We start from the raw sequence: 15,817 nt of genomic DNA, 5'->3' as shown, positions 1-15,817 counted from the left end.
TGGATCAGCAGAAACGAATCTGACTAGTATCCATGAGGACGCAGGTCTGATCCCTGGCCTTGTTCAGCAGGTTAAGGATCCGGCATTGCCATGAGCTGTGGTGTAAGTTGCAGACATGGCTCAGATCCTGCGTTGCTATGGCTGTGGTGTAGGCTGAGCTGAAGCTCTGATTGGACCCTTAGCTTGGGAACCTCCATATGCCACGGGTACAGCCCTAAAACAACAACAACAACAAAAATATGAGAATAATGAACTCTCAACTACAAAACATTCAACAGTTTAAATAACAAAGAAGTATACAAATAGTGCTAACCTCAAAAGTTTCCCAAAGGGAAACCAACACTTTCGAAAAACGCTCATTAGGCTTATTCTCAAAATAAACTTTATTTCATAAATTCATATATAAAAATCTTAAGTGATTATACCAAAATGTGCTCTAACTTTAGCAAAACCATACATTACTTATCTCCTTCTGCATTTGGGGCTTTAATTTATACTGGGTAAATGACTTGACCTCTCTGTATTTCAGTGCCCTCATTCTTAAAATGGGGATAACAAAACCACTTCAGAAGGTTGTTTTAAGAATTAAATGAGTCAACATATTTAAAACATTAAGAACAATATGTTGCCTATAGCAGTTACTATTTTTATTCTGTATGCCAGAGTATATGTTATGAAACATACCGTGAAGCAACTTAACATTTCTCAAACTCAAGATGAGTATTTGGTTTTAAAAAGGTTTTGTTTAATAAAACTCAACAAAAATTGCAGACTGGAAGCACTTAATAAGTGCTTTCTAAACCAACCTTTTTTCCCCTCATTGTTGGAAATTAGACAGCTTCCTGCCTTCCTATTCCCCAATCCCAACACCGACATTCAAACTAAAACATATTTACTAAATCAGAGGATGAGGGTTGCTTATAAGTACACTTAGTTTGTGAGATAACCAAAATTTATTACAATGGCCATATTAGAACTTTTTATTTCCAGGCACAAACTAAGGCTATCTCAATTAAAGAAATACAACTTTTTATAAAAACTGGGGGTTTTGTTTGGTGGGGGGAAGGGATAGATTTCTCATCAACATTGTGAAGGACAGAACTAGATCTTTAAAGTCCATTCTAGTGCTAAAACTCTTCGAATCTATGAATGCAGGAAGCCTTAGAAAGTAAAAACTGGGAACTAGAAATACAAAAAAGATTTTGCTTTTGGTGGAGCAGACAGAGCTTGATGTAAAGATATGTTACCCATCCTTCCTATTTTCTAAAACAAAAAATATATATATTTTTGCTGGAAGAGTTTTTGGTCAGACACTGTTAAACAAAGTCTCAAATGTTTCCTACTTTTAACATTTATGGAGGAGAAAGGACTATACTGCTATATAATTTACCCAGAAAATCGAACTGTAATACCTTTTATAAAAAGAGCTTTAGATAAAGAGGAAACAGTGAAAACTTAACTCATGCCAAATAATACTTAGTCATTTTTAAAAGTCATTTCTGTAAAAATCAAAATCATGACAATAATAATCATATCAATGTAAGATACCTATGTTTCGTAGAATTTCAACAAGTTTTTCTCTTTTTGAGTACTGGCCAACTTGGAGAATGGTCTGCTGAACATCTCTACATGCTCCGCCCACTTGTCCAACAGCAACAAACAAATAATTCGATTTTAAAAACTCCCCAGCCAACCTTGAAAGACAAAAGAGTATTCCTTAATTTATCTTCTTCCATTAATACTCATAATATTCACTGAATTCCTGCCAAGTGTTACTTCAATATTAATAAGGCAGATGATAACTAGTATAATAAGAGAAGGTGGATATTTAAATTATCCAAGTACTACTTTCAAAAATCAGTTAAAATTCTGTAAAATACTTAACCAGTAAATAAGTCTGTGTTGAATTATGGATAAGTAATTTCAAGTGGATGTGTTGTTGACCACACAAAATGATATAAAATGTGTATATAACTATAATAAAAAGTAAGCTAAACTAAGATAAGTATCAGACTACAGCAAGCAGGAATTGTTTTATTAAAAATTAAAATTTAAGGAGTTCCTGTTGTGGCACAGTGGAAACAAATCTGACTAGGAAACATGAGGTTGTGGGTTTGATCCCTGGTCTCGCTCAGTGGGTTAATGATCTGGCGTTGCCATGAGCTATGGTGTAGGTCACAGACGCAGCTCAGATCTGGTCTTGCTGTGGCTGTGGTGTAGGCCGGCAGCTGTAGCCCCAATTGGACCCGTAGCTTGGGAACCTCCATATGCTGTGAGTGCAGCTTCAGAAAAAAAAAAAAAAAAAATTAAATTTAAGCCTACAGCAAAAATTCTGTTTTTCACTCACTGCTTTTATGTATATTATTGTTAGAAATTGTTTCCTGAAAATGTTAGTTGTTAAATTACTGTATTTCAAATGAACTGTTATGAGTAAAACAGATCTCAAGGTAGTTCTTTTCGTTTCATGACACACATAGAAAATGATAGTATTTGTAGAGCATAAATGGACAAAAATGAGACAAGAGGTAGAAGGGACCAGGGGCTGAAACATACCAGGCTGTGGATGTTGAGGGTATCAATATCTTGATACACACAAACAAACTGACAGCATAAAATTAAGAAGTCCTGCTTTGATCACCCAGAAACACAAGGTAGGGAGAAGGGGAACTGCCAATGACAGAGCCAGTTTGTGAGGACAAGAAGGAAGATCATGCAGCAGTCCTCCTCCCTCCCACATAGCAGTCCCTGACTTTCTAGCCACTCCTAGCATATCAAGAAAACAGTTCAAACTCAGCATCCCAGAATCTTAATAAATCACTGCTGCTTCTTTCTCTTCACCTGCTCTCTTAATGTGAAAGAAAAACTTGTTGATAAACCACCTCTAGAGTTAAAAAACCTCTCATCCAGGCACAAAGCTCGAAATCATCTGCAATTCTTAATTGTCCATCACCTTTTCAACTCATTAAAACAGAGTGAGTGCCTTGTGTCAAGCATACATGGTACAAGGTACTAGGAGTACAAAGATGAATATGGTGGTCTCTGCCTCTGAGGCAGGATAAACAGGATAAATAGTTATATAAAAAGTAATTACAGGCAGAGCTTCTTTGCCTGACCATTTGTATCTTTCATGAATATCCTATCAATCTATTTCTTGCCAAAAAATTACAATCATTTAAAAATATTTTATATAGTTTAATTTATATATTTTAATTACTGAATATTTTAGTATAATAATCTAGTGTTATAATAGTTAACATTTATTGAACATAACAAAAGTCTAAGAAAAGTACAAAGTGTATTAAAATAGTTTCTTTCACAAGATACACTGGGCAGGAAATCAATAATATGAGGTCTATTATAGATATAGTTATCTATAATAAGTTCAAGGTTGAAGCTTGAGCTAAGGAATCAACAAAGCAAAAATGTGAAACACTGATAACTGAGGAAAGGCATTCTATGCAGAAGGAAAGAAGAAACAAGGAGAAACAGAATCTGGCTTGCACAGTCAATAGGAAATAGTCTAAATAGGCCAGAAAAATATCATTCCAGGTAAGACACTGGCAGATGAAGCAGAGATTATGTCATGTGTAAAAGAATTTGAAAGACAGTCTGTGGAGATGGAAAGATATGGGAGGGTTTGTTTTAAATAAATGGATATAAAGATCAGATTTTGCTTTGGAATTTTTGCTAGCACAAAAGTGAGACTACAGGGAGGCAGACAGGTTAGAAAACTACTATGATGAGCAGAGAGAAACTGAAAAGGACCCAAAATTAGGTGAGAAATAGAGAAGAAACTAACAAATTTGAGTATTTTAGAGATAACTGATGAGTTGAATATTTTTGAAGGATAGTTAAAGGAGTATGAGGGAGGAATCAACATGATTCAATGGATTATGGCTTCCAAAGACCATAATGCCAAAAAGGAAAACTGAAAAGGAAAGAGGGAGTTGAAGAATAGGTTTGATTTTGGACTTGATGAACATGGATTGCTGTGGTAATTCATCTAAGAGTCAAAACACTCTTACAGAATTAAATCTCAAAGTCTGGAGCTGAGGAGAGAGATTAAGAATACAAATAATAACTGGGTTGTTTGGGGAGGTTTGTTTTTTTAAATTATAGCTGATTTACAACGTTGAGCAATTTGTTTGTTTTTTAATATTAAGTTGCATGACTTTATATAGTTTGGTTATTAACCCCTTATTGAACATATTATTTGCAATTATCGTCTCCCAATCAGTAGGTTGTCTTTTTGTATTTCTTGATGGTTTCTTTCACATCCAAATGAAGCAATCCAATTTTTTAAAAAAATGGGCAGAGGACCTGAACAGACATTTTTCCAAAGAAGATATACATGTGGCCAACAGGCACATGCAAAGCTGCTATTCAATACCACTAATCATCAGGGAAATGCTAATCAAAACCACAATGCGATACCACCTCACAACTGTCAGAATAGCTATTATCAAAAAGACAAGAAAGGAGTTCCTGTTGTGGCTCAGCAGTAACATACCCAACTAGTATCCATGAGGACGAGAGCTTGATCCCTGGCCTCGCTCAGTGGGTTAAGGATCTGGCATTGCCGTGAACTGTGGTGTAGGTCACAGACGTGGCTCCAATCCCATGTGGTATAGGCAAGGAGCTGCAGCTCCAATTCAGTCACTAGCCTGGGAACTTCCATATGCCAAGGGTGCAGCCCTAAAATGAGAAATGGAAGGGAAGGAAAGAGGAAGGGGAAGTGGGGGAAGGGAAGGAAGGAAAGAACAAGATACAACAAGGGCTGGCAAGCGCCACTATCCAAGGGCTTAAGGAGTGTTTGAACCCACATAACATTCTATCAGACAGAGGGACCCACTTTTAGCAGGTCTATAATCAGTGGGGTCCACATCATACCACAATACCCGGAAGCTGCCAGCCTGACAAAATGGAACTGTCCGCTGAAAGAATATCTAAAGGGCCAGCTTGGAAGTGATTCTTTATGAGGATGGAGCATCATTTAATAGGACAGGGCAATTCTTTGAATCAAAGATCTTTATGTGATGCATGGGTCTGGGAACCAAGGGATACAAGCAAGAGCAGCCTACTTTCCCAGGGACCCACATGGGAAATCTGTGCTTCTTGTCCCAACAAGAGAACAGGTACACCAGAGAAAGCAGTAGGAATCTTACTGAATGGTAAGAAAGAGCTGCTGTCTGGCTATTTAGGCTCCTTGTGACCAAGGGACCAGCAGGCAGGAGGAAGAGTCACCAGTCTAGCAGCAATGTGTCATCCTAATCTCAGAACTCACAGACCACATGCTATATGGTATCATACTCAAGTATCTTTCAATAATTGGTATATAAATTTTCTAACATAGGCACAGCTCCCCCAAGCTCTATAATCTGAGTTTGAAGAGAAGGTCCAACTATAAAAATAATTTCATTGAATAAGCACTTATTAAATCCTAGCTAGGTGTTATGCTCACACACTCTCATTCCCTCCCTCCCCGTCCACCCCCCACACACTTTAATAAAATGTGATACTAATGTAAAGCCAGAAATTAAGGTACAAAAAACAAAAAAAAATATTGTAAACTTTTTAGAAATACTCCTACTTTTTTAAACTTCCTAAATTATAATCTTAAATTTTTACGAAAGTAAGTCTCAGAGTCCCACTGTTGCACAGTACGTTAAAGATCTGGCGTTACCACAGCTGTGGTGTGATTTCAAACCCTGGTCCAGGAACTTCCACATGACGTGGCTGCAGACATTAAAACAGAAAATCTCTCAAAAATAAGATTTTCATATTATTTACCCTTCCATAAAAGTATTTACATATATATAGGAACTATTTTTAAGAAGAAAAAAATTTACCTTTGAATTTCTTCTGGAAAAGTTGCACTAAACATAAGTGTTTGACGTTGTTCCTTTGATGGCATTCCTGGGCAGGAAATTAACTTCTTCATTTCTGGTCCAAAACCCATATCCAGCATGCGATCAGCTTCATCCAAAACTAAATATTTGACTTGTCTGAGACCAATCTTTAAGAGTATTTTCAAGGGTTAGAGCAAAAAATGCATACTAGTTAACGTATGACATATTCAAATGTCTTATAACTGGTAAATTTATTTTTAACTCTTTTAAACCCTTAGTAAATCCTTCATTCTCTAATCACTCAGGAACAACTGGGAAACTTTTACCTATCACAAATTCTTAGAGCTAAAAATAGAAGCACACATTTGCAAAAAGAAAACAAGTGACTTTGGCACCCCATGGAAGATGTTTAGTGGGAAATCAAGGTAGATTGCTTTGGATATTCTTAATAAGTATCCTAAAAAAACCTTCTTTATGCGGCAAGAGCCTTTTTTTTTTTTTGGTCTTTTTGCCTTTTCTAGGGCCCCTCCCAAGGCACATGGAGGTTCCCAGGCTAGGGGCCTAATGGGAGCCATAGCCACCAGCCTACGCCAAAGCCACAGCAACACGGGATCTGAGCCATGTCTGCACCTACACCACAGCTCACGGCAACACCAGATCCTTAACCCACTGAGCAAGGCCAGGGATCGAACCCGCAACCTCATGGTTCCTAGTCGGATTCATTACCACTGCGCCACTTCGGGAACTCCAGAAAGAGCATATTTTAAATATTGTCTTTAGAGAAGAGCCTAAAAAAGCAAATCAGGGTCTTTAAAATAAACTGAAAATATTGATAAAGAGATGTGGTATGTGAATATCAAAAATAAAAATAAATACATAGCCCTAAAATCTCTTCTTAAAGATAGAAAATTAACAATCCTGGATGATATCACTCTCACACTTAAATAGGAGGCAAAATTACTCATACTACAGAGGCTTTCTTCCAGGAAAAAATGATTTCATTAAGATATACAGGAAATTAGATAAAGGCACTTAATTCCATTTCTCTCCCAATGTAATGGGGTATATAGGATATGCATTCTGGAATAAGTTCCAGATTGTAACCCTAGTTCAATGATTTACTAGAGCTTAGGGTTTTAAATAAATTACATCATCTTACTAACTCTGTTTTTCCCAAGTACAAAAGGGAAAATACTATTTACCTATTTGGATTATTTTACGATTTATATGAGAATGCATTCAATGAATCTGATGGGAGACTAATGCATAAATGATGCTCCAATAAATGTACGTATCTTCCTACCATTTTCTCTTTTCCATACAAAAAAAAATTAATTAATCCCACAACTCTGTTATCCCTATAGAGCCTACCTTTTCTTTACCTATGATATCCATCAGTCTCCCAGGAGTAGCACATAATATATTACAGCCTTGTACTATTTGTCGAATTGAATGCCCCAACTGGGTTCCCCCATATATAACAACAGCTCTTACACAAGTCCTATTGATAAGAAAAAGAAATGTCATTTTCTAGTTATCTGAAAATTAGCAATTTGTTTCTAACAAGACGTAAAATGAAATCCATAAAGACAAAGCTAATAATTCAACTATCTTTTAAAAAATTAAATTCTTTCCAGAAAGAAGTTGAAAAGCTGAGGGGAAAAAAAATATTTGCAACCTGTCTGATAAAGGACTCTTTGAAAACCATGATAAACATGACCTGTACCCATACAATAGGCCAAAAACATGAACAAATGGTTCATAAAAAATACAAATAGTTTTTCAAAAACAGACTCACAGATCATGAGAACAGACTTGTGGTTGCCAAGGAGGAAGGGGTACAGGAGAGGGAAGGATTGGGAGTTTGGGATTAACATAGGCAAACTATTACATGCAGGATGAATAAACAACAAGGTCTGACTATATATAGCAAAAAGAACTACACCCAATATCCTATGATAAACCATAATGGAAAAGAATGTGAAAAAGTATATATCTATAAAATGAGTTATATATATATCTCTAATATATATATATATCTATACATCACTTTGCTGTACAGTAGAAATTAACACAAAATTGTAAATCAATTATACTTTAATAAAAATTTTAAAAATACAAATAGTTTTTAAATCCTTTAACATTATTTTTAAAAGCAAAACAAATGAAGATTAACAACATTTTCCTTCAAGTGTGGTAATACCATGTTAGCCGAGGTATAGGGAAATTGGCATTCAGGAGGATAAACTAATGCAATCAATGCCTTTTATAATGTTAGTGTCTATTGAAATTTTAAAACTTATCTTTTTCCTAATAAATTCACATCTAGGAATTTTCCCTTAAGATATGTCTCCACAAACAGGTAAAGAGGACTGCACAATAATATTCACCGACATTATTTTTAGTATCAAAAGACTGAAAACTACTAACTGTCTAACAATAAAAGACTTACAATTTTAGTCCATACATACAAAGGAATACTGTGCATTCATAAAAAGGAGTATCGTTTTAGTGTAAGTGTTAGCTCCAATATTTTTAAAAATAGGGTGACAACAAGCTCAGTAGGCCAACACTTGTTGAGAGGAGAATTAAAGTGCATACATGTGCACCAGTTATTTCTGCAATAATTCATATAAAACTGTTAACAGTGAGTATACCCTGAAGAGGATAATTAAAGATAGACATTTAGATACTTTTCAGTCTTTTGCCAAAACAATGTTCCAACAGATATCCATGTACAAATATTTGTTTTGTGTATACATATTATTTGAATTTATTATGCATATTTTTGTTTTTTAAAAAAGAAAACTGTTACGTTTTACTTGATTTAAAAGCCTGAAGAGCAATACAGCACATGGGAATCAGCAAGAAATAAACACTGGTATAAGCAATATACACCTACTTTTTTCAAAAAGATCAAGCTTAACATTTAAGGGATTTTAATAATTTTAGTAGTTACTCCTCTCATTTTAAGTAAACTGATTTATACAAAATAGAAGGTTAAGGTTCTACATGGAAAACTCTAAAAAATTATAAAGAAAAACATTAATACCTCACTAGATAAAATGGTAAACAACAAATGGATAATTTACTAAGGAAAATGTATCAAGCATTCAAGAAGTATTTCAGGAGTTCCAGTCGTGGCTCAGAGGTTAATGAATCCAACTAGGAACCAGGAGGTCGCGGGTTCGATCCCTGGCCTTGCTCAGTGGGTTAAGGATCCAGTGTTGCTGAGAGCTTTGGTGTAGGTTGCAGATAAGGCTTGGATCCCACGTTGCTATGGCTCTGGCGTAGGCAGGCAGCTACAACTCCTATTACACCCCTAGCCTGGGAACCTCCATATGCCGCGGGTGCAGCCCCAGAAAAGACAAAAAAAAAAAAAGTATTTCAACCTTTCAATAATCAAATAAATGGAAAAAAAAAAAAGAGGTATCTGTGGTGGTTTTAAAATACATACACAAATTCTTCAATACTTCTACCTTCTTTTAAACATAGATACTAACTCCCTTCCCTCATAAGGGTGTGCAGTGCTGGCTTCATAGGTGTACAACCTGTGCAGTCACACAGGGTCCCAAGTTTACAAAAGCCTTGAGCCTAATTTAATACTCTATTTGCTACCTTAACATTCATAATTTTTTTTTAAGAAAGGACCCCCACATTTTCACTTTGCAGTAGTTCTAGCAAATTACACAGCCGGTCCTAGGTATGGGCAAAACTTAATCGCTTGCTTAGCAACAAAAAGAACACAGCGAAAGTGACTGCAACTACTTTATAAAAGCCACCGAAACCTCCTCCAATGCTCTTTCTCATTGACCACTTAATCTAAGGGAAGCAAGCTGCCACTTGCTAAAAACAATCAAGCATCCTTACAGAGAGATTCAGCCAAGCCTGCATTGATGACTGCAATCCCATCTGACATCTTGTCTATAACTTCATAAGAGACCCCAAGCCTTAAGTACCCAGCTAATCTGTTCCCCAATTCCTGACTCTCAGAAACAGTAAGATAATATTTATTGTTTTGCACAACTAGGTTTTAAGGTAAGCCGCAACAGATAGTACAATACCAAATATTGGCGAAGGGTATAGTGAAATTGGCATTCTCATATAGTGCTGGTAGAAATGCAAGCTTTATTTATTTATTTATTTATTTATTTTTTTTTGTCTTTTTGCCATTTCTTGGGCCGCTCCCGCAGCATATGGAGGTTCCCAGGCTAGGGGTCGAATCGGAGCTGTAGCTGCCAGCCTACGCCAGAGCCACAGCAACGCGGGATCCGAGCCGAGTCTGCAACCTACACCACAGCTCACGGCAACGCCGGATCGTTAACCCACTGAGCAAGGGCAGGGACCGAATCCGCAACCTCATGGTTCCTAGTCAGATTCGTTAACCACTGCGCCACGATGGGAACTCCTGAATGCAAGCTTTAAAATGAGTCCATACTCCTTAACATTTATAAAAAATCTCTTGTACTTAAAACATAAAAATAGAAAAAGTTTATATAGCAAGCTATTCGTTACAGCAAGAATTATTTTTATTTATACTACCCTCAAATTAGAAACAACCTAAATCCTCCAAAATAAATAAAAACATATACATGGACAATCTTAAAATCATCAAAAAATAGGTCTGGAGTTTCCATTGTGGCTCAGTGGTTAACAAATTTGATTAGGAACCATGAGGTTGAAGGTTTGATCCCTGGCCTCTCTCAGTGGGTTAAGGATCTGGCATTGCCATGAGCTATGGTGTAGGTCTCAGACATGGCTTGGATCTGGCATTGCTGTGGCTCTGGCGTAGGCTGGCGGCTACAGCTCCGATTCAACCCCTATAGCCTGGGAACCTCCATATGCCACTGGTGCAGCCCTAAAAAGACAAAAGCAAGCAAACAAACAAAAATTAGGTCTAACTATAAAATAAGCAGTTATCCATTTAATGAAGTTATGTGTAAAAAAAAAATCATCAGAAACACCTTAAGTTCATTTTTAAACATACATTATTCAAAACTACCAGAAAACATACCAGTATGTTTATAGTACTGTTCTACTTCTACAACGATCTCATTTTTAGCAAGGATATTTCTTTTTGAAAATAAAGATATTCCAGGAGTTCTCTTGTGGTGCAGCAAGTTAAGGATTTGGTATTGCCACTACAGCAGCTCAGGTCCCTGCTGTAGTGCAGGTTTGACCCCTGGCCTAGGAACATCCACATGCCTCAGGCACAGCCAAAAAGAAAAAGACATTCCATAAACATGATTATGAAAAGGAAACTTCAATCAAGTAAGACTAAATTACATGCGTGCATTATTACTCATTCACCAAGTTCTTCCAAAAGTAAGAAAAATCTCTAAAGAAAAGTTCGTTTATGAATGGCATTACAGATGTACTTACCCAAAAGAAAATTTTCTGGCTTCCAAATAGATCTGATTGATCAATTCTCGAGTTGGTGCTACAATAATACACTCTGGTTCCTGCAGCTCTTTAAAACGACTGGCAGTTATTCCATCACGCATCATATGAGCCAAAATTGGCAAGAGAAAGGCTGCCTAGGAGTTAAATTACATAATTGAAAAATTTATAATGTGTCATCCTTCTTCCTATGGTGACCTATTTCTCATGTCCTTATTATTCTTTAAATTTGTCTTTCGTCTTTTGATAAATTTAACATGAGAAAGGAAATTAATTTTTATTTCAATGAGTTATTAATGTTTAGGTCTTTATGCTCATATTATACAATATAAAATGTGTGATAAAGTTAATCTACCCTATCAAAATATTTTTGTTCTCTTTTTAAAAAACACAGCCACAGATTCTAAGTAACATATTTACAGAGGTGAATGCAGCATTTAGCAATTATTCTACACGAATCCTTCTGAGATAGTAATAAAATTATCACTCAGAATAAATGACAAAAATGTTCCATAAGCAGAGCAATAATTGGGAAACCATTCATTTGGATTCCTAAACACATCACCCTTATTTTTTTTTTTTTGGCCACACCATGGCATGCAGAAATTACCAGAGTAGGAATCGAACCTGTGTCACAGCAGTGACCCAAGCCCCAGCAGTGACAATGCCAGATCCTTAACTTGCTGAGCCATCAAGGAATTCCCATATCACCCTTATTAAAGTTACATGTGGCAAGAGAAATTCTGTCTTAGAGTTTTCTCATTAAACGTATAAGACACTAAAATCTGTGTCCAAAACCACATTTAAGTCACACATCAGCTACTAAATTACATAACTCGCCTATTTTCCCTTCAACTCTACTATGGAGGCTTACTAAGACTAAAACAGTATGAACCAAGACTCCATTGTCCTAGAAATGACAGTCTTTAATACTCATTTCATCAAACCCTATTTAATAGAGAAAGCCCAGAGTTTAGTCCTAAGACCAGCCTGGTCCCATCAGAGTCCTTTTAGAATTAGCATAACCCGAGGTTACATTATACTAAGGACCAGGTAAAGTGCATATAGATATTTCTCATTCTTTTGACTCCAAACCTGTATCAGCTATATTACATAAATTACTTTTTTCCTTTCTCTGTGCCTTATAGCCTCTGGTTCTTTGGCTCTCCATCATTTTGTTTTATATATTATGTTCCACAGAAGGAGGCGAACATACTTGTAAAGAGATTAAACATCTATGAACTGCAACACTGCTCTAGAAACAGTTCAAAATTCTTTCTTCAGAAGTACACAAATCCCAATAAAACCAGAAATCAGAAGCAAAACATTTCATTGAAGTCATCTACTTGAGAAAAAACAAAGTTCAAAGAGTAACAGTTTGAATATGGGGCAGAATATATGTAGGAAAGTGACTTACAGTCTTTCCAGACCCTGTCTGAGCGCAAGCCATCAAATCTCGTCCTCCTAGTATAATAGGAATACTGTACTTCTGTACAGGAGTAAGCTTAGTATAACCAGCTTTAGCAATGTTGCTATTCAGTGTCTGACAGAGATTAGCTTCTTCAAAAGTCTAAAAAAAAAAAAAAAAAAAAAAAAAGGAGGCAGTGACTAAATTCCACGTATTATATGCAATCAGCCCATAAACATATTTCATTTGAATTAGTTTCAAGTTTTTGATTCCACCTTATGTATTACAGTTAAATTTACAAATATGCCCCTCTCAAAAGTAATATCCAGCAGCTGTTAAGTTATTATTTGATAGAATTAAGGAGTATTCCCTACAGACAATGGTTCAAAACACTTTTTTCTGCCCCCTTAAAACCTGTGAGATACAAATAACTCTGATCAATAACAGCAGCTCAATATCTAAAGGTGACTCTGGGCTCCCCCCAATCCTTAGAACATCACTTCCCCTAAGACACAATTTCTCACATCTTAGGAAGCAGAAATCTTGAATCTCTAGGAAAAGTATCCTTTCTAGTATATTTAAATAAAGTTCTCATTCTGTTCAGGGAGGTAGGGAAGAAATACAGTGCCTTCACTTTCAACACAGCAATTAATTCTAATATAAATGGTAGACATGGTTCTAAATTTCCAACCTAAGACATTAGATACTAAAGATTAGATTTTCATATTCTTTATATCAACTTAAAGAAATGCACCAAATTTTTAAAAACCAAAGTTTGCTACATAGTCATTACAGAAACAATTATTACACTGACCAGAATTGCTGGCGGTGCCTCATGTCCAGATACTTCTACAAGAATAGTATCATATTTGTCAAAGTTTATGCCTGTCTGATAATGTGCAAAGATGGAGTCCTCATCCTCAGGGGGAGGAGGTGGTATGTAGGTTACTTTTGGTCCTTCGAATTTAAATAGAAAAGAATTTACAAGGACTAGAATAAGAGAGAAAACAAACACTGACAAATTCAAATTTTAAATAATATAGAAATTCCCAGTGTTTACCATTAAAGTTTTCACTTCAAATTTTAAAAAGTTAATTATTTTTAAATATTCTACATTTGTAAACATAATATACATTCATGTGAATCACACAAAAATTAAGATACCTTGAATGTCACCACTTTCTCCTCCTTCAGCTTCTGACTTCCAAGAATCTTAAAAGGAATTACAACCAAAAAAAAAGATAAATGTTTTTAAAAATCTAGGGGTAAAAGAATACTCACTATAAAAATCAAATACTTTATCTAAATTAAAACTTACTCTTTCCAGAGCCTGTAATTACTTCTTCATTTAGACCTTTGTAACCACCTATTAGAGAAATCCATAGTGACAGTAAGTCAAGATATAAGGCTGTGCACCTCTTTCTTTTCATCACTTGTTGTCAAAAAGATTGTTCTAAAAATGGACAGACATCCGTAAAGTCCCTTCATAAAAATAATACTTGAGACAATTAAGATAAACAGAATCCTGAACATTTTAAGGTACCTTAGCATGCAAAATGCTGATTTTATGCATATTATACTGTTATAACATTATTATTTTTTGTTTGTTACGTCTCTTTCTTAATTCCTCCATTCCTCATCAAAGAAATATATTTTCTAAAAGGAGCTAAAAATCCATGTGTGTTGGCATGTCACCACTACAACCCACAGGTTCTATGATTTGCTGGGATTCAGAATACTGCCATAACCATGGCTGTGGCTTATTACATAAAGGATAGGTTGCAAAATCAGCAAAGGAAAAAGGTGTATGGGGAAAAGTCCAGAGAAAACCAAGCATAAGCCTCCAAGAGTCTCTTCCAATGGTGTCACAAAGGACAAGCTGTGACGACACACTGGAAATGTTGTTTAGCAGAGAAGCCCATTAGAGATTGAGAATCCAGGGTTTTTATGAGGGGCTGATAATGTAGGCACCTTCTGACTGGCATATATCAAACCTGCAGACTCCCAGAGGAAAAGCAGGTATCAGCATAAACCATGTTGCTATACAAACAGTTCAGGCACAGTGAGGTGCTCTTATACCAATTAGAGTGGTGAGAACCCTCCCCAAATTCAAGTTCCCAGATGCCAGGCAAGGGCCAACCTTGGAAGACTTTCAAAGAACAGCAGTCAGGTCTGTCATGTTAACTCTTTTCTATACACTACTATTCTGAGTTTTAGATAAGTACCCATTTATTGTGCCACTTTCAGGTACTAGCACAAAAAAATAAGGATTGCATTAGATTTGAAAAGCCAGCTGAATATAGCATTTTTACATGTAAGTGCTCTAATCTTTGTATCGTGTATGTCCACAGGTCTTGAAATCCTTTTTCAAATAAGATGTGAACATTTGTAGAAAATATGGTTTAGCCATTAATAATTTCCCCCTTAATGAAGAAATCACGAATCCAAGGGAGAGAGCAGGGAAAGGCAATTCAAAGGAGTTGCCACTGTGAATACTCTCAGACTAATAATAATGATCACTGAAAAATTTCCAGAGATATCAAACAAGCTTTATTGTTTCACTAGTCTGGTAAACATATTAACATTTATGACATTTAAATATTTATAATAGAAAATTTTTTCATAGTATAAAATCATCTATACTGAACTTTATTTCCTATACCAAACCAAATAACCACCTTGTAAGAAAGAACATTATTTTAATATAATAAGGATTTGTACAGATAGATTACATCTCAATCTTTAACATTTGCATGTTATTTTCCATTTATGACTATAGGATTTATTAAAGTTATTTGTTAATGAATTTTAGGTGATTTTGAGTTTTATTATAAATGAAGCTTCAGTGAACACTCTTTTATATATATTGAAAAAATGCATCTATAGTATATAATTCCTACAGTTGAACTGCTGGATTAAAGAGTATTAAATAACTCTCCAAACTGGCTGTGCAAATATATACTCCTCAAAGTGTATAAAAGCAGCAATAGGTTAAGGTTTGATATAAAGGCTACCTTTAACATCAAAAAATTAAACTTGGACTACAATAATTTTAAGCGTTTATAGATGGACCAAATAAGAACTTACCTCAGGAATGTAAATTGGTACAACCACCATAGAAAACAGCATGGAGGTGATATAGAAAAACTAAATATAGAAA

At 35.6% G+C, this 15,817-nt stretch overlaps 1 protein-coding gene across 6 annotated transcripts in view; it reads right to left on the bottom strand.

The window, feature by feature from the left end:
- Window positions 1-15,817, bottom strand: part of DDX4 (DEAD-box helicase 4) — a 104,001-nt gene that overhangs the window by 9,623 nt on the left and 78,561 nt on the right. For all 6 annotated transcript variants that reach the window (XM_021076578.1, XM_021076579.1, XM_021076577.1 and 3 more), the window contains 8 exon segments: window positions 13,976-14,023; window positions 13,822-13,869; window positions 13,472-13,614; window positions 12,667-12,819; window positions 11,232-11,386; window positions 7,221-7,350; window positions 5,850-6,016; window positions 1,549-1,694 (listed from right to left, as the gene is read on the bottom strand). In XM_021076578.1, coding sequence (XP_020932237.1) covers window positions 1,549-1,694; window positions 5,850-6,016; window positions 7,221-7,350; window positions 11,232-11,386; window positions 12,667-12,819; window positions 13,472-13,614; window positions 13,822-13,869; window positions 13,976-14,023 — 990 coding nt within the window.

Source organism: Sus scrofa, chromosome 16 (assembly GCF_000003025.6).
Source record: "Sus scrofa isolate TJ Tabasco breed Duroc chromosome 16, Sscrofa11.1, whole genome shotgun sequence".
Lineage (NCBI taxonomy): Eukaryota > Metazoa > Chordata > Mammalia > Artiodactyla > Suidae > Sus > Sus scrofa.
This window is presented reverse-complemented; position numbering and strand designations above follow the sequence as displayed.